This window comes from Colletotrichum phormii (genome assembly GCF_030913505.1).
Source record: "Colletotrichum phormii strain CBS 102054 chromosome Unknown BDP81scaffold_8, whole genome shotgun sequence".
NCBI classification, from domain to species: Eukaryota; Fungi; Ascomycota; class Sordariomycetes; order Glomerellales; family Glomerellaceae; genus Colletotrichum; species Colletotrichum phormii.
In genome coordinates, this window is record NW_026851450.1 from 1 (window position 1) to 27,479 (window position 27,479).

Below are 27,479 nucleotides of genomic sequence, written 5' to 3' on the forward strand. Positions count from 1 at the left end.
GTTCAAGAATTCTTAGGATTCGTCAATTTCTATCGACGATTCCTCAAAGACTATGCCAACATAGTTAGACCTATCAATAACCTGACACGAAAGGACACGCCATTCGTATGGGACGACAAATGCGAAGAAGCATTCGTTAAAGTCAAGAACATGGTGGTTTCCGAACCAACCACTATGATCCCAGATCCAAGGACACCATTCGAAGTTGAGACCGATGCCTCAGACTTCGCCATGGGAGCGTCCTAGGACAACGAGACGACAAGGAAAACTTCACCCTTGCGCATTCTACTCCAAAGCATTCCACGGAGCAGAATTGAATTGGCAAATCCACGACAAGGAACTGATGGCCATAATCGAAGCCTTTCGAGAATGGAAGCCACAGTTATCAGGAACCAAGCATGAAGTCACGGTCTACACAGACCACAAGAATCTTGCAAACTTCACAACGAACAAGAACCTAAATAAACGACAAGTTAGATGGAGCGAATTCCTCTCCGAATTCAACTTCCGAATCATCTACAGAAAAGGTTCAGAGAATAGCAGAGCCGACGCTCTCAGCAGAAGACCTGACCACGAAGTCAAGGTCCCCGAGGAAACACAGGTTATCCTCAAACACGACGACGATGGCAACCTTGTACCTACTACGAAGCTCCTTACGATAGCTAGGAAGGTCAATACCAGCCCGACTGGAAGAATGACCCCTGAGCTCATCATGGAAATTCATAGCGCTAAGGCACACGGTCACCAAGGCGTCACAAAGACATGGAAACGAATTCGACAACATTACGACAAGTCTGCCACGCGAGCAGAAGTCGCCGAAGCAATCAAGGATTGCGACATTTGCAAGAAGAGCAAGAACAGCCCCCATAAGCCCTATGGAGAGCTGCAACCGCTTCCGATACCACCCGAAGCATGGCACTCAATCTCATGGGACTTTATCGTCAAACTACTAAAGTCCAGAGAGCCACTCACGAACGTACTGTACGACAGTATCTTGGTCATCGTCGATCGACTTACCAAGTTCGCCTACTTCGTACCATACAAAGAAGCAAGCAATACAGAGGAACTGGCATATACCTTCCTCAAGACTATTGTTGCCAACCACGGTCTACCCAAGGAAATTGTCTCTGACAGAGATAAGCTGTTCACCGCTAAGTTTTGGAGATCCCTGATCTCGCAACTCGGTGCAGACCATAAGCTGTCAACCTCTTTTCACCCGCAGACCGATGGGCAGACAGAAAGGATTAACCAAATCCTCGAGACATACCTTCGTTGTTATGTGAACTACGACCAGAATAATTGGGTATCGCTACTACCAATGGCCCAATTCGCATATAATAGCGCAGTTGGCGAAAGCACGAGAGAATCCCCGTTCTATCTTAACTACGGATTCCAGCCAACAGCGTACGGAGAAGCACGACAGGGACCACAGGCCGTGAAAGCCGTGGCCGACGTGACAAAACTCAGAGAGCTCCAGAAGAAGGCTTCTCAGGACCTCGAGTTTGTACGGCAGCGTATGAAGAAAAACGCCGACAGATCAAGGATTGGAGGACCAACCTTGGAAGAGGGGGATAGCGCCTATCTCCTTCGACGCAACATCAAAACGAAACGACCAAGCGACAAATTGGACCATAAAAAGCTTGGACCCTTTGAGATCATCAAGAAAGTCTCACCAGTCAATTACGAATTGAGACTACCAGACACAATGAAGTGTCACCCGGTATTCCACATCTCACTCCTCGAGCCAGCACCACGAGGCTCGCACACGAACGATTACATCGTTGTGGAATCAAATCAACCAGAGTATGAAGTCGAACGAATCATCGACCACAGAGTCAGGAACGAGACACGAGAATTCTTGATTAAATGGAAAAACTACGGACACGAGGAAAATACATGGGAACCCATTACGAATCTCCAGAACTCCCGGCAACTCCTCGAGGACTACCGGAAGTCGGCACTAACGAACCCGAATCCAATAAACCAAACTCAGCCAACAAGGACGGAGACAAAACGACGTCGGGATAAACCGTATCCCACTCCCCGATAAAGTCCGCAGGAAGACGATCGGAACCAGCGGAAGGAGGACGCACCCCCTCTTGTCGATGCTGCTCCGCCACCGCCTCCTCCTTTTCGACACGCTCCAACTCCTCCACACTGTCGATACCACGACGCACCGCGCGCATCATTTTTTCAAACCACATCTTCTTTTGCTTTCGAAGACGCTCCACCTTAGCATCTAAAGTACGGCGCTGCTCTTCGGCCTGCTCTAGAGCATCCTCTAGCTTCTGGTGTTGATCACCAATTCGACGAAGCTGTTGAGAAGATAAACCCTGGAGATCGCATAAGACTTCCCACCGCGTACGCATTCAGCGCACCGAGAAGAATCAGAAAGCGAAGCCTCACACGAGGAAAAACCCCGAATCTCGCAGGAAGAACAAACAGGCATAATGGTCCGATTGCCTAAGATGAGACTTAAAAGAGAATTCCGTTGTTCAGTCTTCTTTGCAGGACGAACTTCAGGCGACGATACGGCCTTTCGTTTTTGAACGTAACCTGACATTACGAGTCAATATGAACAAAGAAGCAAGCTTGCAGATTCCCCAACCTGGGAACAACTACTTACTTATATTGGCCTTGAGGACAAGACCTTTGAGGGGAGAGCTGATGTTACGACCCAACATGAAGACCAGGGCGTGCCCCGCTGACGCCTAGCGGCTACGGCGCATCATATATGCAGGACGGGACGGAACATTGGGGAAACCCCAGGAACGGAAGAACTATGGTACAAGTCACGTGATGATAAGAGATATGATAAGGGATAAGGATATGTTGGATATGCGACATATCCAACCGAGTCAAGGATATGTTGGATATTCGGCATATCCAACATATCCAGACAAAGTGGACTGTACAGCACTGTTCAGTTAGGATCGGACTTGTATATAAGGATGGACTCGAGCTGGGCTCTAGGACAGACTTTCCATAGCTCTTCAGCAATTAACTTCGTATCAGGATTAACATCCGCTTTCAGCTACTACCTTGACAAGACTACGATTGATCACCGAAGCCTTACCTACCCTTACGATTGACAGACATAGCTTCCCTGAAGCTATCCCCGACTACGATTACTGTTACCAGTTCCGCAGCCTCAACTTCTGCAAACTACCCCTACGACTAGCTGGCCGTAACATATAAGTATTACTATTAAGTATATTGTTTATACCCTAAGCTCTAGAAGGCGGGGCCGGAACGCCTGCGTATTCTAATACGACGTGGCATTTATTTATTACGATGCGGTCTAGCGCCTGTCGGCCTTATAGCCGTATAACGAAGTCTCGGAACCCCTTTATAATGGCCGACTTTGGCGTTATAAAGACGATTGAAGCCGCCTAGTTATTCTTCTAGCTCTGCTAGATATGCGACGTAATACTGGCTTTTATATATCGCTTACATATATCCGTCCTAAGCGCTACGAGCGGCGTAATAATGATTATAGTACCCTCTGGTAAGTAGAATGCTGGTAGTATAAACGATATGCTCTTACTGTTGCCCGTGCTTATAACCTGGACGATCGGGCTCTGCCTGTTAGTAATTGCTATTACTGTCTACCGCTAGTTACCCTTAAACTCGATCGCAACGTTCCCCGTTATTTACCGTAGCTAGCTAACGAAATTTACCCGTTATAGTTATTGGAACTGGCGGAACCGAGCCTCGAGCTGCTTAATGTCTCGAGGACCCTCCTTCTCCTTCTTCACACGCGTCATCTCCATCGAAGTGGAAGACCTACTTGGCAGCCATGAAAGTCTTCTCGGGGGCTTACACTAGCGAACCTCTTCTGGCTCTGATGTTCCGTCCTCTTGTCGCCATTGCTCTGCCGGCTGTGTTCTGGGCAACCTTGATCAACGCAATCACGACTGGCATGATCGTTGTGATATCCGCCAACTTCTCGAACGCTTTTTCAACGGTCTACGATTTTCAGACCTGGCAATCTGGTTTGACGTACCTATCTACAATACTTGGCTCCTTTCTAGCCATTTTTTGCGGCGGTCAATTCACAGACTGGGTGGCAGACAAGCTGACGATTCGGAGCGGCGGAACTAGGATCCCTGAAATGCGGCTACCTGCCATGGTAATCAGCTTGATCACGGGTCCCCTATCATGCATTCTATACGGTTTAGGCTTCGGGAAGAAACTGCATTGGATATGTCCCACCATTGGCATCGGTCTTGGTATGTTCATCCATTTTTCTCTGAGTCTCTTACGCATACGAACAATACAAAAAGAAATTGGCGTTTCACAAGCTAAGTTTGAAATAGTAAACTTCACCACTGTCCAGTCTAACAACGTGGCTCTGGTTTATATCCTTGATTCGTACCGACCTATAGCCGGCGAGGTTATAGTCACGCAATCCTTCTTCAAAGGTGAGACAAGTCCTTGGGGGTGTTCAAGATGTGTTTGTGTAGAAGATAACTTGGACCCTCAAAATCTCCTGTATTGAATCTGAAGGTCTCACATTCCAGTAGCTGTTTTTGGATTTCTTCTAAGTTTCTACGTCAATGTTTGGGTTCAAGAATCAGGATATCTCTCTGTCTTTGGAACCTTGGCAGGTATATCTGCGGCCGTGTTCTTGTCAACGATTCCCTTCTATTCTTTTGGAGATCGAATGCGACAGGCAACATGGAAGTGGAAATTTTCCAGATAGTTTCTCCATTGGCATCCAGATCGAGAGGTCGGCGAATAGGCCACCTCAGTAGGCGCTACGTTGTACGCTCGGTGTCCGAACAACACTCTTTTTCCGCGAGTGTGTGATATTTTACAAGACAAAGGCAGTAGAAAGCCAAACGGTCACTCGCTTAGTCTCACAAAGTTTCAATACATGTATATTTCCTATACTTTCTTCACCTTCAGTCCATGTAAAGCCCCCCGTTAACGAACATGTGTTCTCCATTGACCCATCGTGATCGTTCTTCGCAAAGAAACGCCACTGCGTCCGCTATCTCTTCTGGCTGGCCAAGCCTTTTCCCTGCTGGCGTTGCTTCAATTGTAGGTCCTAGAACCTTCATTGCTTCGTCCCCAGCGCTCAAAAACCCTTGTGTCGCAGTAGGGCCGGGGGACACGGCATTGACGGTACATCCATACTTTGGGGGGAGCTCCTTTGCCCAAACCCTGGTGAATGAATCCACCATGCCCTTGGTTCCAGCGTAAATAGTTTGCAGCGGAGGGGCAGCGCGGGAACTAATAGAACAAATGTTGACAATACGTCCGCATCCATGTGTAAGGTATGGCAGAGCCTGCTGCGTCAAGAGAAATGTTCCACGGCCGTTGAGGTTGACCAGAGAATCCCAGTGATCGATCGTTTGTTCTTCGAATGGCAGGTTGATGGCAATTGCGGCGTTATTAACAAGAATGTCAATATGACCATAAACCTCGACTACACTCTCAATCAATTTCTTCGGTCCGTCCACCGTGCTCATGTTGGCCTCGATCGCGATTCCGGGGGTGATAAGAGTTGCGACTGCCGCAGCCGCTTCCTCAGCTAGGGAGGCGTGTGGGTAGTTGATCACAGCGTGGGCCCCTCGAGAGCTGATTTCCTTTGCTATTGCATGCCCAATACCACTACAACTGCCGGAAACCACGGCAATCTTGCCTGCCAGACTCTGGTTCGCGGCCATCGTGTAGTACGCTTGATTCTGAATGGGGCGGTATCCAAGACAGATTCGTACTCTGATAAGCGAAGTCTATGCAGTCGTCAATCTTCGAAGTAATTAGCAGTATCGATTCCGGCTAACTTAAGCTGTGATGGATAGCTGTAATGGTCAGTCCAGGTTCACGAGGTTTGATTTTCCCGGCTCGTGTCGATCCCCCGCTCCCGCCCCTCAAACCCACTGCCGACGTGGTATCGAATAGGTGTCGGCCCGGAAAGTGGGGGGCATAGAGTCCACTTGCCGTTCCGCCATTCGGGTCTTCCTCTCATAATACGGTAGATTGATGGATGCGTCGTGCTTCTGGCGTCTTTCATCCGGTATTTCCTGAGGCTGTGGTCCGAATCAGTGACGCTCGGGTCCGATTCGACGATGAGAGCGCGCTGCAACCAGCGTTAGAGTCAAAGCTCATGAAAGAAATGCGATGCAGCTTCCGCTCCCATAAGAAAAGGGATGCGAGGGGATCTGATCAAACATGGATTCGCTTCCTATATGCAAATTCACTCAGTCATCTTCGCTGCGCATCTCATCGCTCTTTTCTAGAATCAGGTTGATATTTTGTCACGCCATTGGTCCATGATGCAAGAATGCTGATTCTTGGGCCTTTAGGAAACACCAAACGACGTGCTAACCCGATTCAAATCTCGCCCTGGCATTCAATCAGAAATTTGAATTATGGAGTAAACTTTGAAGAAATCTGGATCATAACAGGAGATTTTATGCCTACATCGTGCGGCTGTCGAAAGGACAATGAATTGCTTCTTGATTGTGGAAGGTAATGTGGTTTGGAAACCCTTTCGCTAGACGCTTACAGTCTGTACCAAAAGCATCCTAGAAGCCATCACAAATTTTGTGCTTCAACCGTTGGTCTTAGACTCTATTCCATATCGACTAAGTAGTCTGGGTCAAGAATCTTTGTCGTAGGGTATATATGGCGTTAATTGCTGCCCGTAATTAACGGCGTCGTTTTTGCGACAATCTTCATGACATTCGGCCCAGCTTTCCTATCCTCAAGCGCATGCTCATCCCATTGCACATAATCCACGTCACATAATTCCTGTAGTGACGCGCATGGACTCCCAAGATCGAATTTCTTCCCCGTGTTAGCGGGCGTCTTTGGTCCAACCCCTGGGCGGTCCTTGGCCTAATCCTTCAAATCAGCCTTGTTCATTCCCGTGTATTTTTGCAAATCCTCCTCTGAAATCTCGGCTCGGTTTCTGTCTTGCATGCGTTGATAGAGTGACCTCTTCTTGGGTGCGGTCGTCGGCTTGGAGTCGGAAGTTTCGTGCCTCACAAGCGGCGTTTGACTCTCGGTTTTGCTGAGTTGATCAGACATTGTGATGTGAATGCTTGCGGTGCGATGAGTGAAAGGGCGAGAATCTCTCAATCGGACTGATCGGGTACCGATGAAATTATTTGGCAATAGGTCAGAAGCAGAAGGCTTCGGTGTGATTTGGTTCTGAGCCGAGAAAAGTCGAGCTCTGAGCAATGTATTGACGTAAAACTTGTTTTCTTGGAGCTTGGTGGTTGTTATTTTGTTTCGGTAAAGATCTCAGTAGCATAAATGTGCTCAAGAGGCGACATGTATCCGATACGTATATACACTTGGAATTATAGCTGCCAAGATGCACTCACGTCACATGTAGGTAATAGTGCCGACCACTTTCCTTGCATTCAGAATGAGGCCCGTTGTATGACTACCTTGCTTTACGGCACAGCAGCCAACAACGCCCTGGCGGTCACGAGGACGAGGCACAGCTCAATCGCCTTCCTATCTTGGACTCAATAGTGGATGTGTTGGTCGCTTGCAAACACGCATTGCCTTGGTCCGAGTTCCCCAGCCATCGCGGAGCCTCAAAGTGGGACGAGTGGGTAAATGCAAGTAATCACATGGTTTCGTCGGGCAACGTGAAGTTGCGGCTAGCTTACATGGAGAGATCGGCAACCCCGAGAAGAGCGGCACTGTGCTTGGCATATGAGCTCACGAAGCAGCGGACCCAATGCGAATGGCTTCAACTTGTTGTCATTGTATTTCTCATTGACTACAACAGACTGCCAAGTGGCCGAAGAAAGATAATTGCGGTATTATCACAACAAAATACGATGATGGAACTCTCGTCGCTCGCTCTCAAGAACCAATGGACCACCACTGGGGCCACTAGCATCCAGACTCAACGTCACCCGCTGCAAGTCAGCAACGACTCGTACTGTTTCTCCAATGTTTTGGTAGTCGATCTCATGGTGTCCAGCTGTCTCGTCATTTTCCTCCTTCTTGACCTCGCGGATTTCCACGTTAGGGTAGGGCAGCCGCCCTTCGCGCAGCGGGACGATGAGTACGGGAACGTGCAACTCGGATTCCCCAAACTTGGCATCCGACTTGTCTACTCCCAAACTCTTGAAGTTGCCGCGCTTCCGGCCACCGATGAGCCATGTGTCACCCGTGCCAGTCACATCAAAGCTGAACTCGTAGTCCCTATTGATGCCTTTGCCATCGCTGACAGCTGTGTCCCAGATGCGGGTCCACCGTAGACGTAAATTGGCAGATAGCAGCTGATTGACGGCGAGGGTTGAACCTGCTATCTGCTCGTCGGGCGGTGGGAGCTGAATATCGACCGAGTGAAAAACGGGAATAGAAGGAACATCGACAGGAATGAGGATAGATCGACTAGTCGACTCGATTCCCTTGATGGTCAACTTTGGATGCGCTGATTGCCAGGAGAGAAGAAATGCTCGAAGAGCTGTAGAAGCGTCTCCTTCGCCGCCAGGCCCTGTACCCAGGCCCCTGAAGATCTTTTCTGATAGCAATGGCGATACGAAGGCCGTGGAAACCTCGCCGAGGAGGGCAGCCCGTTCCAAGTCATAAGCTGAAAGGCTTGACCGCACCTCTGCAAGGACGCGGTTGATCAACAGACCTGAGAATGAAGATAAAGGGGATTCCCCAATAAACTTCGACAAGGAGTCTTCGACGAGAGCAATAATCTCATCCAAGACAACGCTGTAATGAAGCTTCAGATACAGGGTCCGCCGGGTCTTCGGTGTGGTGTTGCCTGAAGCTTTGCGTGTAATCTTGTAAAGCAGACTGGCAGGCTGCTTCGGGAACACCACGACGGATTTGTTTGGCTGGGCTGCAGAATGGGCAGCAAACACATCAGAGTCGATGAGATGTGTCTTGAACACTCTGAGCGGGCTCAGCGAGGCTGTCGAGACGCTGAAGCGGGAGAATAAGGCATTGTGTTTGAAAACATCCTGAACATTAACGCCCAAGGCGAGCGCCACAGGGACCGAGAACACATTGGAGTAGGTGAAAGTGCCCTCGTCTGTAGTGTAAGTCATTTCAACTCTAGCCGAAATACTTGGAACATCTTGCTCGATGGTGTACGGAAAACGCATTTCGATGGCGGACGACGCAGTGATGCTTCCGAAACGGAAAAGTCCGGCTTCCAAAGGCTTCTCATATTCGAGTGCGGGTCCAAGGAACGTTGCTTCGGTCGAGATGATTCGAAGACCGCCGGTCGACGGCTTCACCGAAAGTTCACAGGACTTGATGGAGTTCCATCCTGTTAAGAGTTCCAAGTCAAGTGAGTTGTTCTTGTCCAGTTGAATGTCTCTTGCCGCCGTTAGGCGACAGCTCAGGCCGCCGACTGGGCGATAGAGTTCCAGGTCGGGCAGACGGAAGATCTGTGCCGTCTTGCTGGGTGTTTGGTTGACGTCTCGCTCCCAGTGGAGGTCGACCTTGTTGCAAATCAAATCTGCCCGGTCAATCCTGTAGTGACCAGCAACGTTTGTCTGGCTTCTGTTAGTTCACCTCTCAATATGTCGTCGGTGTGCTACTTACAGTGCTGGTAAGCTGCAACTCGTTGATCCCTGGCTTCAGGGCGTTGGCCTCGGAAGTATGTAGCCAAAGCTCCTTCGTTCCTCCGGATGACGTCCGGGACAAACGAATGGCAGCCTTCTCCAAGCTCAGGTCATCTATGAGCAGGCTTCTTAGCTTAATGGTGAAAGAGAAACAGTCTTTGCCAGTGTGGTAGGCTGGGTGCCCGACGACTTCAACTTGTGTGAAAAGATGCCCCAGAGGCACCCTGACCTCGTTGGACAGGGTCTTGGCCACGCTCAACACGTCATCGAGGAAGCCGGCGATTGCGCTTTTCTCGGGGTACTGAACCTCCATTTGAGCTGCAATTGACGGCTTCTTCTGTTGAAGCTTCTCATTTTCTGCGGCTGCTGCCTTCGTCAAGAGCTTCAGTCCCACACGGACAAATTCGTCCTTACGCTGGAGTTCCTTCAGACATCGAGAGTACATGACAAGCATGGATAGCTCCAACAGGCTCCAGCTGTTCTCGCCAAAAAATGGTGTAGTCATGTAAAAGTATGAGGCGGCGGGGCCATACTCGCCAAGGTGATACTTGAGCACGGCGAGGTCGGCCATGCTAGTCTTGACTGCATGCGTGTGGTTGGCCACAGTGTAATGGCGCAAAGCCTTGTCTGTTAGTGTTTCGTACAGACGATAGAAGTCGTCTCTGCTGTCGAGCGCAGTGTGTAGAAGGCCGTTTTCAATGCCAGCCAGTCCTATACAAAGCGATTCCTGGCTGTCCGCCTGCGACTTCTGATCATCACCGTCAAGATCAACGTCTTCAAAGTCGTTGCCATCCATTTCCCCCAGTACTGGCGCAGATGTCCATCCGATATCCCAACCTCGTTTCTTTCCGCTACCTTGGAGGACATTCCTAGACAGGGCGTATAGCTCTGCACGACGCGCAGCGAGCTCCTCCAGGCCAGCTTTGAGAAACTGGACGTTGGCTGGTGTGTTGTCATCGGGGTTAGGTCCTGTACCTCCGGGAAATATTCCAGGACTAGGTGATGGTCTGGTGCTCGTGTTGGAACCTGTTCCCACGCGCAGAGACGAGTTTCTAGCAGGGTGTAACATAGTCTTCAACTCGGGAATTGACGACTTTGGCTCATGGCCGTCGGATGGAGTCAGCGTAGACGGGGGTATGGGCAGTGCTTTGCTCGATGTTTGAGCAAGGATCTGTTGTGCGACGGAAAATGCGAAGGAGGCAACAAGATTGTCAATAGCTTCTGCCAAGACGGGATTAAGAATCGGGGAATCTTCCTCGGTAAGCTTGTCCTTCAACGCGGCCAAGATGTCGGCTCTCATAACTTGCGAGACAGCCGGCACAAACTCCAGTGTCCTGCGGCAGATCTCGGCCAACATGGACAGGTTTTCGGCTTCATCTGTCTGCTTTGGGGGCAGCGCTTGCGGTGCAACACCGTGAAGGACGGACTCCTGTTGCTCTCTAAGTTTTGCCAGGAGGTCTTCCCTAGTCGACCAGGCGTTACCAAGACGGAGCAGCAGCGATATCTGTCTCGCAAAGATGTAGCAGCGGAAGTCAAAGACTGACACGTTGTTGGCGACTATCATTTCGCGGTACGGCTTTTTCGTTGCGCTGATAGGAATGTCGTCGAACTTGTCCGTTTTGGAGGCATCCGTGGCCTGTAGATCAACAGGCTGATCATCATCTAGAGATCCGTCCTCAGCACCCAGTTCCGCTACAGCAGCCTCGGCTCGCCTCACGAGGTCCTCTGTGTGGCTCAAGAGGGAGCCTCCGTGCGTCTGGGGATCTCCAGATGTGGCCTGTTCCTGAATGACGGTGTCAAGACCAACGCTGAGCTCGTCGTAGCCGACTAAGGCGTCCTCCACAAGACCGACGCTCTCGAAACCACGCGCAAGACCCTCCTTGAGTATGAAGAAGGTACAGAAGTTCCAACCCGGTAGAACCCGCTGAGCGTCCTTTTCCTTGATGTCTTCCTCGTACTGGGACACCCTCATGTCAAAGGATGACAGAATCAGTTCCTTAAATTTGCCAACAAGGTCATCCCATGCGTTTTCAGCATCCTGACGCGACTCGGTATAACCAGTTGGGGTGGCGGGAACAACTCGAGGCAGTACATCGTATGGAACGTCGTTGATGCCGATACGAATCTGGGCCACCCGATCGATCGCGCCCTTGCTGGAACTGTTGAAGTCGGACCGAAGCTTCTCCAACAGTGTTGAGGATCCAGAGCCCCATCTTGATGACCTTGCCTTCTCGGCAGCATCGAGGCCCTTTCCGCTGACTCTGGGCTGATTTGCCGCGAAAGTATTGGGTATTACGACATGAATGATCAAGAACTCAAAGGCATCGTGGTTCTCCTGTGTGTTCAACTTCCGGGTAGACTGGGAGGGCGGCGTGTTTTTCTTGATCCATTCTCTGATCTCCGCCCTTGTTTGGGATTTGTATGTGTCGCTGTCGTCGCATCGAACGAGCAGGACCTTGAGGTAGGGGGTTCGCCTCAGTCCTGGTATTTGGTGACGCCGTTCCTTGCCAGGTTGCCGCGCCGTTACTGTTGGCGTATCGGAGATATCTGAAGATGTACTTTTGCCTCCAATTGACTGTGTCTGGAAGCCATCGTCCTTTGCGCCGGCGCTGACTGATCGGCGAAGCGAAGGGGAGATGGTTGGCGAGATTGGGGCAGCTGGGTCTCCTCCAGCAGGTGTGAGCTCGACGTGGAGGGTATCGATCGATCGCAAAGGTCCAGCATGTGACTGCCAATGGAGATTTCGGAGAGGGAGTCGTGGAATGAGGCCCGGGGTGACGAGCTTGTAGACGTCGTGGGGATCGAAGTACTCGACTGCGAATAGCATGCTTGGTCAGTTTGGGGGCAGCGCAGTCAAGGTACGAACGAGTAGGCCAGCGAGACAACAACGGATTATGAGACGCGCAGAGCTTACCTGTGACTTTGGAGGTTGAAAAAGGCCGCTCCATCTTGAACGGCTCCTCCAATTTGGACTTTTAAATTACATGGTCCGTCGCGGCTTCATTTACTAAATTGCGCGGCGGGTGGGTGCCGGTCGAATGCAAGGTGTACAACTCACCTCGGTGAGGTTCTAGCTTCGGTGGGGACGGGGCGCTGGGCGCGATTCAGCGAGCTTGGAGCTGGAACTTGAAAGGGGGACCCGTTTGCTGGAATTGGAGCCTTGGACAGTGTGGACGGGAGGATAGGAAGCTGGCGAAATGCGCCGGCCAACGGCAGCCGAAACGGCGGGACCCCTGGTCGGCCCCGGCCTGGAGGTACCTTGGTAGCTCAGCCTCCGATGATTTGCCGAGAGCGGTGTCTTGCCCAGTGCTGGAATGATTGGCCCAAGATGACGCTGCTTGCTGCACGCTGATGGAGGGGCACGGCAGAATCTTTTTTTGGTTTTGACTTGGGAAGAATTGCCCCTCCTCTGCCTTGAATCATGGAGTACCCTACTCTGTACTTTTAGTACCTTACATTTGTTAGAGCGAGATACCTTTTACGTTCTTTTTTTTTTTTCCAACACTGTCATCATTCTTACTCTATCTTCAAAATGTCGGGACTTCAAGCTGTCAAGTACACTCGGGGTCGTCTCGAAGTCCTGGACCAACTGAGACTACCTCATGAATTCCACTACGATGAGGTGTCCACCAGCGAAGAGGCTTTTGACTGTATCAAGTCTATGAGAGTTCGCGGTGCCCCTGCTATTGCTATTGTCGCCGCCCTCGCCCATGCTGTCGAGCTACACAACGGCAGCTGCACTGCCTCTTCATCTCAAGATACCGTCACTTACATCGACTCGCGTTTGGATTACCTCAAGGAGAGCAGACCGACTGCTGTCGATTTGACCAACGCCATCAACCAACTCAAAGCCCGTATTAGAAGCGCGCCTCAGGATGACTCCAAGACTGTCATTGCTGCGTACATTGAGGAAGCTGAGAAAATCCTGCAAAAAGACCTTCAGACCAACCTGTCTATTGGCGACCATGGAGCTCAGTGGTTGAGAGAGGTAGCTGGTGCCTCTTCCGACTCCAAGGTGTCCGTTCTCACTCACTGCAACACCGGCTCTCTGGCAACATCTGGCCATGGAACCGCCCTTGGCATCATCAGAACACTCTGGTCCAACAACCTTCTCAAGCACGCTTACTGCACCGAGACCAGACCCTACAACCAAGGTAGCAGGCTGACCGCCTTCGAGCTTGTCTACGAGAACATCCCCAGCAGTCTCATCACAGACTCCATGGCTGCTGCGCTGTTCAATTTGAAAAAGGACAAGATGAACATCGCTGCCGTCATTGTCGGTGCTGACCGCGTTGTCCGCAACGGTGACACTGCCAACAAGATTGGAACTTACCAACTCGCCGTCCTGGCCAAGCACCACGGCGTCAAGTTCATCGTTGCCGCTCCCACCACCAGCATCGATCTCGAGACCCAGACCGGCGCCGGTATCAAGATTGAGGAACGCAAGGGAGAAGAACTCACGCAGATTTCCGGTGCTGTCGTTCAGGCCGATGGAAGCGTCGATGTGACTCAGACAGCGCGTGTGGCGACGGCGGATCAGCGCGTCAACGTCTGGAACCCTGCTTTTGATGTCACCCCCCACGACCTGATCGATGCAGTTGTTACGGAGAAGGGTGCTGTAGTCAAGAATGCTGAAGGTCAATTTGATTTCCGTCACATCATGCCCGAGAGATGGGCGCAAGTAGTTGGCCAGTAGTAGGCATCTCTGCTGTTGTTTCTTTAGCATGGATGATAATGATCATTTTGAGTTAGAGGCTGGAGTCCAATGTATGCAAAAAATTAGATTTCGTCTATAAGGGATATGGTGTAATAGCAGGGCGCCGCCGGAAACCCGTCGCATGATACTAAGCAGAGTCCTTGAGCGCATGCAGGATCAGCTTTTGGTACCCTCCCACGGATTTCTCAAGCTCGGCAACGGTGATGTTCTCGTTGCGGCCATGCGCAACCAAAATAGTGCCTGGTCCATACAGATAGCGAGTGTGCGAGCCTTTCAGGTTCGGGATATCAGTGCCATAGTTGGCCACAAGGGTATCAAATCCTATATCATGAGCAGTCAGTAGTTGTTCGTACTGCTCGGACTGTTGAGTTCAAGCGCAGGGATCTCACCATCAACGTCACAGTTGGCCTCCACCACGCCATATCCGTGGGTGCATGTCAACTCGAGGGACTCGGCATCGGTATCGTCAAGAATCTTCTGGATTCTCCCCTTGACAATGTTGCCGCCGTCCCTTTCGGGGCCAATGGCGACCCGAACAGCGATCCTTGCCAGGGCAGCGGCAGGAATGACATTCTGAGCAACGCCGCCGTTGAACTGGCCAACATTCACAGTGGTGTTTCCCCACTTGTCGGTGCTTCCGAGATCAGTCGTGATAATCTTGGCGAGGGCCTTGATCATGATTTCGTTGGCCGACTTGCCGAGCCATGGGTAGCCAGAGTGTCCAGCAACACCCTTGGCCGAGATATCGCAAAAGACGCCGCCCTTGTGGCCGCAAGCGAGCTTGTTCTCCGTAGGCTCCCCGAAAATGACGGAGCCAAATTGCACCGGCGGGTCGGCTTCCTGAAGAGAATCGGAGAAGAAACGCATTCCATCGCCAGTGTCCTCCTCGCCGATGACGAACAAGAGCATAGCATCTTCGGGGTTGACTTTGCCGACCTCGAATAAGTCCTCGAGAGCAATGATCTGAGCAGCAACACTGGCCTTGGCGTCAACGCTTCCTCTTCCACTAATACGAGTATCGGGGGTGATCTTGTCGTCGGATATGCCGTAGGGGATATGAGGCGGCACAACATCGTAGTGCGATGTGACTACAACGCGAGGTGTGGGCTGGCGTTGGTTTGTCTTCCAGGCCAGGACATTAAATCGAGGGGTCTCCTCGGTGTTGTTGTTGCGCGGCGGCAGAAATTGCAGAGACGAGACATAGCCCCGGCCGGTCAGATAATCGACCAGGAACTTTCCAGCGGCGCTCTCATTACCAGAGATGGAAGGGATCTCAATGAGAGACCGATGCAGAGAGATGAGGTCGTCGCGCCAAGATGGAGCAGCGGATGAGGGCGAGGAGCTTGGAGCCTGCGGGGAAGATTCAACGCCGATGGGCTGCTGAATGCGCGAAGCAGCGGCAAATGAGAGCACAGAGCTTAAGGTCAGCAGTTGAGAGACATGCATGGTGGTGGCGGAGCTTCAAGCCTATGAAAAGGGTGGTTGTTTTGACGGTTCTCAAGCATCGATCAAAGGATAACAGTCTCAATTGGAGAGATGGGGGCGCCGATACAAATCACTAATGGCCAGCGGCGGGCGTGAGAGTTTTCCGGAGACTTGGCTATGGTGCAACCGCAAACGGAGCGGTGTCGGAACGAAGTGGGCGGAGATCAACTTGACAGCTCAAGAGTCAAGCCTCACGCAGAGGTGCGATAAAGTGATACGAGTGATAAGACTCAGATAATCAGCGAGGTCTGAGAATGAGGTGGAATGAGGTCATTCCATCCCAAGCTCCCATCATTGGCTCCAGCCACAAGCACGGACTTTTTGGCTGTCAGCCACCCCCATGTTCCCGCAGGGGCGGGAGATGATCCAAGCTTTCCAGGTTGGTCCCTCGATCCAATGAGACGGCAGTGGGACGGCAGTGGGGGGAGAGCCTCATCAGTGCAGTCTCAGCAAGCGTCTCAGACAAACGAGGTAGGTACTGTGTAGACTTGGAGATGGTGATGCTCACAAACGTTTGAATCTTGAAGTATTCGCAGTAACCCTGATTTCACTGCTGCTTTTTAAAGTACTGTCTCTTTTTGTAACGAGGTCTCGCCCCGCTCGTCAGGCGCACAATGATGAAGAATATCTTTAGTGCTAGCAAACAATGTGCTTGGTCTCAAGTTGAGACCAGTCTTACCAGACCTCTACCGTCAACTGTAGTATCAAAGCTCCTCTTGCAATCTGTGCAAACCGACTGAAACAACTTGTTTTAAGATATGGTCAACGTGACCATTCTCTCACTTGCAAACGGTCAAATGCCATCGCCTCGTCTCCTCGTACCTGATGACTCTATTGAGCACAACTTCCTCCAAGGGTCGATCCAAGCGGCCCGAGCAAGTCGGTCATTGAGGCCCAGTCGAGACCACATGGATATTACGGAGTATTCAATCCGGGGGAATTATTGGCAGTTGGCATTGCTAGAACTCTGCAACCGAAGAATTCCAGGCCGCAGAGGGAACAGGGTCGCGCCCATTCTTTCCCCAGACCTGCTGATCTTGGGCATTCACGGCAATGTGCCTTACCTCGAGCTCCAGTCTTATGTCCTCTCAGAAGGAATGCTAGGTACCTTGTTTGAAGATCCTTTCCTCGCCTCAAGGTAGGTTCTCCGTACTGCTGTGAGGAAGGTATGGAGGGTATCCGTAGGTACGAATAGATACCTCAGGTGAGGTACCTTAGTCGTGTGTCCATCGCCCGGCGACCCACTTGACCGCTGCTCCCTGCCTCTCTGGGACGCACTTGGATTGGAGCGCTGAAATGGGGGTACCTCCCCCAGGTACCTGGTCCGTTCCGTTTCCCGTCTTTCCTGAGGTACTCACTTCCCGCCTTGCCTCGCCATACCTTACCACACCTATCAGCAGCAATCCAGCACTGATTCCTAAGTCCCAAGTAGTACTGGACCTTTCCAGACAGGGGCCGTTCGTGAATTCAGCAACTTCCCCAGCCATTGCATTCCACGATCCTGGAGCTGCCAACCTCAACTTGCGCTCTTCAACAGCTTCAATTGCAACGCCGTGATCCTTCGACGACCTGTCCCACGCGCATTCGATCCGTTCCTCTCATCTTGCCCGTTCTAGATGCAGCTTGCACTCTTTGCGCGCCATCGTGAGCTCCCGAGACGTCGATCCTAAACCTCCTCACGCCTGCCCGGACCCGAATCCCGATTCTCAAAGTCGAGTTGCCGTCTGTCTTGCTCGAGCCCGCCCGCTTTGCCTGGCCTCGCTTCGGTCGGCTTTGACGTGCCTGGTCATCGCCTTGCGAAGGGATGCAGGCCAACAGAGGAAACGCCGAGGCCCTGGGTCGCAAGGCCAAGGTGCGTCACCCAAGATACCACTTGCCGTCATGCCATGGCCTTCTTTCGCGACCCTCCCAATCGCCTTGCGTCATGGTCCACCAAGTCGACTCTTTGGCTAACAACCCTTGTGACAGCTTGCTCGCTCGTACCAGGAGCTCCTCGAGTGAGTTCCACTATCCGCCCGCTCCGGTGTGAATCCTAGGCTAACCTCCACTGCCTCCAGCGAATTCTCCAACAAAGATCTCAGCTCCGTCGGCAACTATACGCTCGGTCGTCTCATCGGAAAAGGTTCCTTTGGCAAGGTCTATCTGGCATCTCACAAGCTCACCAACGGCTCCAAGGTATGCAACGGCCGACACCATGGGACAATCATGCCGAGTCTTGGCTGACGATACTGATTGACTGGGGTACAGGTCGTTCTCAAATCCGCAAACAAAGGCGACTCGAATCTCGCACGCGAAATACACCACCACCGACAATTCGTCCACCCACATATCGCCAGACTGTATGAGGTCATAGTCACCGAGAACCTGGTGTGGTTGGTTTTGGAATACTGTGCTGGTAGGCTTTACCGTTTTATTGCTGACCTGGGAATTGGCGGTTGACAAAGACTCGATAGGCGATGAGCTCTACAACTACCTCCTCGAACATGGCCCCCTCCCCGTCCACAAAGTCCAGAAGATTTTCGCCCAACTCGTTGGAGCTGTCGCATACGTACATCAACAGTCATGTGTCCACCGTGACCTGAAGCTGGAAAACATACTGTTTGACAAGCACGAGAACGTCAAACTTGTGGATTTTGGTTTCACCAGGGAATACGAGGGCAAATCCAACTACCTGCAGACGTTTTGCGGCACAATATGCTACTCGGCGCCCGAAATGCTCAAGGGCGAGAAGTATGCCGGAGAAAAAGTCGATGTTTGGAGTCTTGGTGTTATCCTGTATGCTCTGCTTTGCGGAGAGCTACCGTTCGACGATGACGACGACACCGTTACACGGACAAAGATCCTCAGCGAAGAACCGAAGTTCCCCGATCATCTCCCTCCTGCCGCCATTCCATTACTCAAGTCTTTACTCTCGAAGCGACCACTACTTCGACCCTCCCTCCCCGACATCCTCACCAACCCTTTTCTCGCCGAACACTCCCCAGCTCAACAAGCAATCCTAAAGTTACAAAGGCCGCCGCCTTTCTCAACGCATCTAGAGAAGGAGACTCTTCAGCGCATGCGGGGAGCGGGTGTCGACATTGACTCTATCATCGAAAGCGTGTTGGCTCAGCGGTGCGACGCTTTGGCTGGCTGGTGGACGCTGCTTATCGAAAAGGAACAGCGGAAAGTCAAGAGGAGGGATAGGAAACGACGAGAAAGGGAAGCTGAGAATAGGAGCCTGCGTCGTCTATCCGCCGCATCCAGCAGACTCGAGCGGATTGCGCCCGTGTTGCAAGAGGTCGACGAGGACGGCGGGCTGACAAACCGCTTCATCAGACTCGAAGACGGGCCTATAACTCCACGGACAAGAGGCCGGTCAGAGAGGAGAAGTGCGCATTACTCCGACCTGGGGGACTTGCCCGGCCTGCCCGAGCACAGCAAGGTAAACGGAAGTCCAGATACAGAGGAACCACCTCCACCAATCGATAAGGATTCGATCCGGTCTGCCAGTACGTCTAGACATCGTCGCCCGGTTCCGCCCCCTAAGGAGGGTGTGATCCGAAGCGCGAGATCTCGGGGTTCGACCCTTCATCTAGTGACTACATCGGAAGCTTTGGCGGCTAACGGGACGCCAGAGCGACCCCCTGAACAACAACAAAAAGTACGCAAGAAGCCCTCACAGGCCATCATTGCACATTGGAAGAATTGGACGCACTGGTTCTTCGAGAATACCCGTAGGGGACGGCACGCAAATAAGAGAGGATCTCACTCAACGCCCAACCTGGTCGATAAAAACGGCAATGTTGCGGGCAGCAGCAGTAAACACTCGAAGGACACAAGTCCGCGGCCGCAGACAAGCAAATACCCAACAACGGATGCTGCCGTCCCTCAAGGAAAAGCCGGGCTGCCCCGTGGTGCAGTGGCTAATGGCCATGCCAACAAGGCACTGCCAAGTCACGGAGGGTCTGGGGGCTTCAGTAGTCCGGCGTCAGGTGGAGGCTCTGCTCCCTCGCGGGTACCATCCCGGATCGCAACATCCTACAAGCGACAATCGTTGTCGCCATCTCCCATGACCCCGCGGACTACTATGCGACGCTCCTCGGCAGGTTTGAGGGGCCGCAAGTCCACTTCGTCATCAGTCTCGTCCATTCGTTCAATGCCTCACCATCATCACTCTCATTCCAAAGCTTCGTCAACAAGCTCCAACGGGTCGGTATCGACTTCCATGTCCAAGAATACTCTTCAGCGCGGGCAGTCGCCTCATCACTCCGTCAAAGTTCTCCCTGCCACTCCCACCGCGACCGCTTTCCCGTCGAATATCCGTCTAGTTCGAGGGCCTGGTCCTCCGGCTCCCCTTGCCTTATTCAACGAGGGCATGCCACCGCCACCAGCAACATCGGGAATGCAGGCTCCAGGCTCGCCTAACCCCTTTGCTCTAGGAGGGGGCATTCAATTTGCCAAGCGAAAGCGGAACATCTTCAAGGGTCCAATGCTGGCGTTTGGCGGAGGTGGCAGTGGAGGCGGCGGCGGAGGAGGCGGAGGCAGCTCACGGAGCACAAGTTCCAACCATTCACGGAGTGCAAGTGCTTCTGGTATCGGACGACGGTCAGGCGAAGCTCCGATACAGGAAGAGGAAGAGGGCGAAGAAGCGGAAGAAGAGATTGAGGAAGTTGACGCTTTCAGTCCCGTTGTAGGGGGCCCAGGAGAGCGCATCGAGGAGCAAATTATTGAAGACAGCGAGACAGAGGCTCTGGCAGAGCAGGCACAGGAGGAGGACGCTCCTCCGGTAACGCCAAAAGCCTCAGCCGCCCCTGTCCCGACATGATCAACCCCAACTACCTTTCTACCGTCCATCATTGAGGGTGATGGACAGTTTTTCTCGAGATAAAATGTTTACTGCGGGTTCTGATCAAACACGCTCAAAGGGACGATCCCAGGCAAAAGCTCTCATAGTGTTTTTTTCTTTCTGTATATTTCCCTTTTGGCGACATGTACTATACTTAGAGGATACCTTGTACCAAACAGAGGGTGTTGATATTTCTTTGCAATGAGAAAAAACTTCGAGTCAACGCTTTACATGCTTCTCTCGTATGATTTTAGAACCTCGCTGTTACTCGCCCAATGTGCTTTGCGATATTTCCCAATTCCCGTCAGCAAATGCTCACAGGTAATAACATCACGCCAGGATGAATACTCTATCAGGTTTGGGTCTTCTTGGTAGCCTCCATGAGCCCGTTCCTCGCAAATATGATATTACGCACAGTCGCATCTGTTGCGCATATGGATGCATCAAATGGCTTTAGGTCTGGGTCTCCCATGATGGCAAGCGCAGCTAGGCCAAGGAAACCGTGATAAATGTCTGGTGGGCCTCCGGGATACTTGGAGAACCCACCGATGAGATGTTGTGTTTTGCGGGTGATGAAGCGTCGTGACGGCTCAGCGTCGATGAGATCGGTGTGACCAAGCATCTAAAGACGTCAGCAAACTGTTGTTATCAGCGGCTGACAGCAATGCCCCTTTACCTGTAATGTTCCTCCGACCCACCAGCAATAGCACGTATCTGCAACCTTGTTGCATCTGCCATTGAACCCAACGAAGCGCAGATTTGGATCTAGTGTCAGCTCGCTCAACGACGCGGGTAGCGCAAAGTTGGCGTGGTCTGGGTCGTCCGAGTCGTCTTCTTTCTCGAGGTATTCAAACTGACGGTAAACCAGAAACTTGACCAGCAAAGAGGCCTCAGGAACGCCTGACTTGAGTGTCTGGCTTTCATGTGGAGTTCCACTCTGGTCGGGGGGTCGATCGAGGAGGGCCAGCGCGCTGATGGCGCACCACGCATAGCCAGCTTCAACCTCATATCAGCTTTGAACTGGGAACACCATCACCTTTATAGCAGGAGCATACCATGAGACTCGTTTGCATGAGAGCTCTCAGCGAGTCCACCGTCATAGGTCTGTCCTTGGCGGATGTGCCGAACGAGGCCATCAACGTCAATGTCCTCCACCCAATCCTCATCCCCCTCCTTGGTATCGCCCCTCAGAGCCCACCGTATCGTGGCAGCCAGAAAGGACAGCCGCATGTCCCTCCCACCTGCAATGGCCCCATCATCCAGCACCAGCTCGCCAAAGCTGCCGTCAGTCCGCTGCAGCCGCCTCAACCACCGCAACGTCGCAACGCGATCCACGCCCGCAAAGGCGCTCTTGGCTTCCTCTGGCCCGTCCGCGACAATGGCTAATATCAACAGCGCAAAGTACGTCGAGGCCAAATTTGCAGAGCTCGCGTTCTTCGTCTTGGGCGCTCCATTTTCGAAATCCCAGTCGGCGTATAAGTCACTCGGCAGAGCATGGTTCGGGGAGCCGCAGAAGCCGCCGCCGGGGTGGTAGAGGCCTAGAACGAACTTGCGCGCGGCAGCTCGATCGGCGGATGTGAGGAGATGGGGGACATCCTTGGTCGGCTCGGAGGGGGAGAGGATGTCGAGGGCGGCGAGGATGAAGAAGCTGAGAGCTATGCGCGTGCTGTCGGACGATGTGTACTGGTGCGGGAGGAAGGTCTTGTGGCAGCGTTGCCAATATTTGATGTGCCGCGCTTTCTCGAGCGGCATGACCGCGTCGGCTGCCATCTTTTGCCGTTGATGGTTTCAAGAATCGTAGTCGGGTGAAAGAGAGTGGTGGGATTTGTTTAGCTCCGGGATGTTTGGTCAAGTGAACAAATTCCCCGATGGATTGCAGGACCTTCCCATCCCACCTCAACCTCCCGGTCAGGACAGGACACAATCAGGAACGGGACCCCCCCCCCCCCCCACCAAAGCTGCACCTTCTGCTGAAGCAAGTCTAGCTCAGCGCAGCTGCTTTGAAGAGGGACAGCGCTAGCAGGAAGGAGGTCCGCTAGAAGACCGCTGAACGGCGCTGAAGCCTCGCCCTGTCTCAACAGATGGGACGAATGAGAAGCTCCAGATCGATAAGCCTCCCAGCTACAGGATTAGCTCACCTCGTTTGTGCTCTCCGATAAGACATGCGCTGGACTAGCGTATCCATTCTTTTCTTGTTCGACGCGACTGCGCCTGCGATTGCGACGTCAATTGTCCCCCTCTCGATCTCTCTCAACCAGCTTGCTTCAATTCCTCTCCTTGATGAATACAGCGCATCGCAAGGAACCGCAACCATGGCGATCATATCAGCGAAAACCATCATCACCTCCCTCTCCCTTTTCCATGTCACCCTCGCATACTTCTTCTTGACGAACCCGGCCACCATCGCAGACCAGGCGATGGTCTATGTGCTGGGCGAGTCAATGGGCATGGTCAGTCTCCAAAGCCTTCCTCGTGGTTCACTTTCTATCTTTCGCGTGCTAACATCTTTTCTTCAGCCCCATGCGCGAAGCTTCGAGAATAGGTCTCCCGCTCTTGCTTTCCTCGCCGCTGTGCTTGGAATACTCGGCATCAGCGACCTCGTCACCCTCAGCATGCCCGAAGAAGTCTGGTTGATTTACCACTGGGGAACACAGGGTAAGCAACATGCTCCTCATTCCTATTCCCATCGTTCGAAGCAGTCTCTCACAGCCCAATTTCTAGCACCGACACGCATGGTCATGTCCTTCGGTTTCGTCCTCTACATCTTCCTCTTCGGCCCTTCGTCCCCCCTTTATGGCGGAACCTCGAAAGGCGGCAGTCGCTTCGCCCACCCCTCGGTTCAGTCGAATAATCCGCGCTATACACCTTCAACCTGGGGTGGTGACGGCCTCAAGAACCGTGTCTTCTTGACCTTTGCCTTCCTCGAAATGCTGTGCTGGTTCTGGGTCTGGATGACCCTGCGCGAAGAGCAGGAAGAGTTCCAGCGCAAGAACCAACACAAGAGGAGGGGAAGTCAGTCGGGGTACAACTAGGCCGCAACTGCATCATATGTGATGAGCCACTTGAAGGAGGTTCCGGGGGCATCATTGAATCCGCCCAACCACAGGCGTGATCAGACGAATATGCTTCCGCCCTACCGGAAGGCCCGGGCCGCTTGCGTGGCCCCTTTAGCATTGTGTGGAGTTTTGGGATGGCAGGCGCTACGGAAAAAAAGGGCATACCCGGCGTAATAATCATTTGATGTACGGCATGACGGGTTTCTATTTTTGGGCTCCTGAGCTTTTGAGTGATGGCCTCCTACTCTAGGTAACTTGAAATAAAACAATGAATGGGTATGGGCTACATCATGAATGAAATGAGGCGTCTACTCCCATCGCACCGATTCCCAGCCCTTCACGTTCGTTCGCCAGCTGTCAGTCACCCGCTGTGACCAAACACCGACGTGAGACCCTGCTACCTCGCGTATCTGTTTTGATACGTCGTCTCCAGACTCTGTCTGAAACGTCCAGGAGCTCAGCTTAGCGTTCAGCGTGTTGCTTTCCTGCTTCAAGAGAGCAACCCGCGCTTTGCCTTCCGTGAAAGCAGTGCCAGCTGCAGCCTCTAGTGCCTTGACTTGAACCATGACATCCTTGGGCACGTTGCTCTGCCCAGAGCGATCCCTCTCCTTCTCACGATCGTTGAAAGTCACGATGTAAGACGTGGCCAGCTTCACGGCAGCGGCAGCGTCGCGAAGAATCGACAGGCCATGCAGCGAGCCTAGCATCAGGAGCAACGTGGACTCTTCTGCATCAGCTGGCGTCGAGAGCGCTTGCGCGCGAAGGACCTCCAGGCCCGACTTGATCGCTGACACGATGCTTGCCAGAAGCTCGGGAGGCGGCGGGCTTCTACTGGCGGAGACGGAGAGGGGAATCAGGGTAGTCAGAAGTGAAATCACTTCGTAGTAAGTTTCCTCCTGCTGCGTAAGATTCTTGCCGCGAGTGTGAAGGAATCTACTCAGGGTATTGCCCAGGCGCTGGAGGGATTCCAGGACGAAGGTCAGCTCTGCTGCTGTCGTTTGTGCGGTGTTGGCCACCTTGTAAGATGATGCGGCTTTGAATGTCATGATCTCGAAGAACCTTTCCGCAGCGAGAGCCAAGTGGGAACGCAGGTTCTGGTTGAATTGTTAGAAAGGGTACATGTATCCAGTAGGGTGGCAGGAGGCATACCGATGGATCAGGGCCCAGCCGCAGAACGTCGTATGTAGGGCGGCTCGAGGCAGCCTCTAGGTTAGGTACAGATCCGTAGTCGATTACCTCGTTCAGCACAGAGCCGTCGGTGATTTCGTCTACAAACGATAGTCAGCACTAGGGGATGACACGAGAATCGAGGTCAGTATGGACATCACTCACCAATCGCCGGCTCTTCGAATATCGAGTCGCTGCGGATATCCAGCGCTCTAGCAGCTTGAGACTCCTCCACATATCCCATCACAAGCGTGCAGCTGGCCCTCAGCCGCTCAGTGTAACTGGGTATATCAAGAATGGCAGTGTAACTCTCAGCTTCAAAAGCATCAGCCAGCCTTCTAGGCATTCTCAGCTTGAGAGACGTCCGGTAATGAGATTTCAGTCCCTGCATGAGTCCTCTCTCAGGTCTGTTTGGCGGAAGAACCAAAGTTGGCGCAATGGTTGATAGGCGGTCGAAGAAGTAGGGGCCAAGAGAATCGATAATGGTGCGCTTCACGTCTGTGGTATCCCACACTTCACGAGCACGGGAAGCGCATCCCAGCACTAGGTAGATGCGCACCAAAACCAGTGTAAGTCTTGTGTGCTTTGGTGTCCTTGTGAGCTGATCTTCGATGATGAGGGCAGCCTGAAGCAAGCGGTCAGGTCTGCTGTTCTTCGAAAGCGAGGTGGGGTTGTCGATGCCACGTTCGTGGGCGCCGCTCAACCTCACACAGCATGATGCTGCGAGGATAGCTAGTTCCGGAACACAATCAAGGTGGCCGATTTCAGTGGAGTTGATGAGGGAGGAGTACAGGCTCAAGGCTGACTCCAGTAGTTTCTTGACACAGGCTGTGCAGGTGGGTGACTCGTTGATGGTGTTGCAAGTGATACACTTCCAATCATTTGGTTTCTTGACATCCTCATTCGGGACACGAACGAGGGTCTGGGGCGAAGACAGTCCGAGGTATTGCAGCTTGTACGCAAGAGCCTTCACAGATGCTGATCTCGCAGCGTCCTGAGACTCTTCTGACAGTCCAATAAGGAATTCATACGCAAGGGCTTTGATCTCTTGTGGCGGAAGTCGCTCGACAAAACCCCTGACGTCGTCGAAACAGACAGGCGATTCGCACTCGACCTCAATGTACTGACGCAATTCCTCGAATTCGGTTGACTTGGCTGTAGAGCCTGGCTGCGTGGTCTTGGGGAAGAGGAACGTAGCTTCCACCTTTGCCAGGCGGACGTTGCGCTTGTAGATGGATCGTACACCCTCTTGAGTCAGGAAGCGGTTGATGAGTTCGGAAACCTCGGCAGAAGTCCTGCTAACATTAGGAAAAGTCGGCATTCGTTAAAGGGGTTCGACTTACTCTTGGGTTTGTCCTATCTGGCCCGCGGCATTGAGGAATTTCTTCCACACCGCATAGTCACAAGCAAGAAGGCTCAGCTTTTGATTCTCGTCCGTCGTTGACAGACAATCCTTGCATAGGTCGTAGACAGTCTTCCACTGCCCCTTCCGCTCGAGAACTTCTATCGCCTGCAGAAACAATTCTTTGCGTCCTTTCCTGAATTGGTAGACAGGGTTAAGGGTAGGGCCCTTCAGGGCTGCATCCCACTCGGCATTGGAGCCATGGGCCTCGAGAATGCGGTAGAAGAGGAGGATCTCTTCTTCTGTCTTGATGGCTCGGTCGGAGACTTCGCCGTTCTTCTCGACGCCACTCTATCAACCAGATTAGTCGCCGTAGTGAATTATTGCCACCATCCTTACCTGTTCTGCAAATTGCGCAGCACGCTGCATTTGCTTCAGGGCGAGCATGCCATAGAGCTGCTTCTTTCCAGCTGGACACTGCTCATTGGTCTTGTTTGGAATTAGTCTGTTTCTTGGCTTTTTGGCATTACCGAAAACTTACTGCCAGTAGATGCGTTATGGCGATGTTCCAGAAAAGGAAGCTTCTTTCTTGAGGAAATGACTTGTCGAGCACTGCTGCGATCTGTTTGCGCGCATCAGCATCTTCAGTCCTTCACAGGCTCAGGGCAAACTCACTTGCTGTGCGCTGACCAAGTCCCAGTGAAGCAGACATGATTCCAGGCATCTCGTACCACCATTTTTGTCCTTGGGCTTGGCTTTGACGTAGCGCAGCTTCAAGGGGCCAAAGGTCTCGGAAAAGTCCTGGTCCCCAATAAACTCCTCGGAAGCCCACTCGAGCAACTCCAGAGTGTCAGGGTCCCTCACGGCGGTCGGATCTTGAACCAGCTTCCGGATGGCAATGAAGGGTGACGCCTTTTCCAAAGGTGAGTCCAACTGACTTTCGGCGCATGTTTTCACAGCCTGAATGACGTGGTTAGTTCTATTTTTGGGTCACGTTTGGCGGTGAGATGAGAGCAAACCTCAAAATAGGGATCCTTGAATGTCCGGAATCGCTGCTCAGCGAGACGGATGGCGTTGGCCCATTGTCCGTCATTGAAAGCCGACTGCAGCTGCAGATCGGTGCCGCTCCTCAGCTGAGGCCGGTTCCAGGACATGGTGATGCTTCTGATCGGATGGCGGGGCAGAATTGGCTTTGGAGGGGCACTGTGCTGTAAGAGTGCAGCAGGAGCTTGTGAGACGTTTAGGGATGGGGATTGTGTCGCTTGATTGGTTGCTCGGGTAAATACTCTTCCCGAAATGCCGGTTTTCCCCACGTTTAGGATTC

The 27,479-nt window shown here is 52.5% G+C and overlaps 9 protein-coding genes across 9 annotated transcripts; 4 read left to right on the forward strand and 5 right to left on the reverse strand.

Moving 5' to 3' along the window:
- Nucleotides 1–3,748: 3,748 nt before the first annotated feature.
- Nucleotides 3,749–4,705, forward strand: BDP81DRAFT_317979 (uncharacterized protein; the record flags this gene model as incomplete). The annotated part of the gene is made up of 3 exons (XM_060584311.1): nt 3,749–4,232; nt 4,320–4,424; nt 4,527–4,705. Coding segments are annotated over 3 exons (768 nt in total), but the record flags the coding sequence as incomplete, so codon positions are not given.
- Nucleotides 4,706–4,907: 202 nt separating this feature from the next.
- BDP81DRAFT_317713 (uncharacterized protein) lies at nt 4,908–5,675 on the reverse strand (the record flags this gene model as incomplete). The annotated part of the gene is made up of 1 exon (XM_060584281.1): nt 4,908–5,675. One exon carries the CDS (start codon nt 5,673–5,675, stop codon nt 4,908–4,910), a length of 768 nt encoding a protein of 255 aa, XP_060446046.1.
- A 1,883-nt stretch (nt 5,676–7,558) lies between these two features.
- Nucleotides 7,559–12,689, reverse strand: BDP81DRAFT_470783 (uncharacterized protein). The gene is made up of 3 exons (XM_060594562.1): nt 12,475–12,689; nt 9,541–12,374; nt 7,559–9,491 (listed from the first exon to the last, which is right to left on the reverse strand). Exons 1-3 carry the CDS (start codon nt 12,506–12,508, stop codon nt 7,794–7,796), a joined length of 4,566 nt encoding a protein of 1,521 aa, XP_060446047.1. The 5' UTR covers nt 12,509–12,689; the 3' UTR covers nt 7,559–7,793.
- Nucleotides 12,690–13,092: 403 nt separating this feature from the next.
- On the forward strand, nt 13,093–14,256 carry BDP81DRAFT_317584 (S-methyl-5-thioribose-1-phosphate isomerase; the record flags this gene model as incomplete). Its single annotated transcript, XM_060584271.1, has 1 exon — nt 13,093–14,256. The coding sequence occupies one exon, from the start codon at nt 13,093–13,095 to the stop codon at nt 14,254–14,256; it is 1,164 nt and encodes a 387-aa protein (XP_060446048.1).
- Nucleotides 14,257–14,404: 148 nt separating this feature from the next.
- Nucleotides 14,405–15,723, reverse strand: BDP81DRAFT_448597 (uncharacterized protein; the record flags this gene model as incomplete). Its single annotated transcript, XM_060592315.1, has 2 exons — nt 14,405–14,598; nt 14,667–15,723. 2 exons carry the CDS (start codon nt 15,721–15,723, stop codon nt 14,405–14,407), a joined length of 1,251 nt encoding a protein of 416 aa, XP_060446049.1.
- Nucleotides 15,724–17,566: 1,843 nt separating this feature from the next.
- BDP81DRAFT_317413 (uncharacterized protein) lies at nt 17,567–20,569 on the forward strand (the record flags this gene model as incomplete). The annotated part of the gene is made up of 5 exons (XM_060584258.1): nt 17,567–17,614; nt 17,731–17,759; nt 17,820–17,937; nt 18,010–18,157; nt 18,216–20,569. 5 exons carry the CDS (start codon nt 17,567–17,569, stop codon nt 20,567–20,569), a joined length of 2,697 nt encoding a protein of 898 aa, XP_060446050.1.
- A 373-nt stretch (nt 20,570–20,942) lies between these two features.
- On the reverse strand, nt 20,943–22,360 carry BDP81DRAFT_460161 (prenyltransferase and squalene oxidase; the record flags this gene model as incomplete). Its single annotated transcript, XM_060593626.1, has 3 exons — nt 20,943–21,212; nt 21,267–21,586; nt 21,646–22,360. 3 exons carry the CDS (start codon nt 22,358–22,360, stop codon nt 20,943–20,945), a joined length of 1,305 nt encoding a protein of 434 aa, XP_060446051.1.
- A 542-nt stretch (nt 22,361–22,902) lies between these two features.
- On the forward strand, nt 22,903–23,622 carry BDP81DRAFT_317088 (increased loss of mitochondrial DNA protein 1; the record flags this gene model as incomplete). The annotated part of the gene is made up of 3 exons (XM_060584224.1): nt 22,903–23,040; nt 23,107–23,245; nt 23,312–23,622. 3 exons carry the CDS (start codon nt 22,903–22,905, stop codon nt 23,620–23,622), a joined length of 588 nt encoding a protein of 195 aa, XP_060446052.1.
- Nucleotides 23,623–23,954: 332 nt separating this feature from the next.
- BDP81DRAFT_317938 (N-acetyltransferase B complex non catalytic subunit) lies at nt 23,955–27,309 on the reverse strand (the record flags this gene model as incomplete). The annotated part of the gene is made up of 8 exons (XM_060584309.1): nt 23,955–24,740; nt 24,796–24,914; nt 24,979–26,108; nt 26,157–26,506; nt 26,555–26,644; nt 26,697–26,777; nt 26,831–27,115; nt 27,175–27,309. 8 exons carry the CDS (start codon nt 27,307–27,309, stop codon nt 23,955–23,957), a joined length of 2,976 nt encoding a protein of 991 aa, XP_060446053.1.
- Nucleotides 27,310–27,479: the final 170 nt, after the last annotated feature.

Excerpts from the sequence above, each read along its gene's own strand:
- BDP81DRAFT_470783 (XM_060594562.1), bottom strand. The coding sequence starts at position 12,508 with ATGGAGCGGCCTTTTTCAACCTCCAAAGTCACAG. Across the intron at positions 12,375-12,474 it reads TTCAACCTCCAAAGTCACAG|TCGAGTACTTCGATCCCCAC; the intron begins GTAAGCTCTGCG and ends TGCTATTCGCAG. Across the intron at positions 9,492-9,540 it reads AGTTGCAGCTTACCAGCACT|ACAAACGTTGCTGGTCACTA; the intron begins GTAAGTAGCACA and ends AACAGAAGCCAG.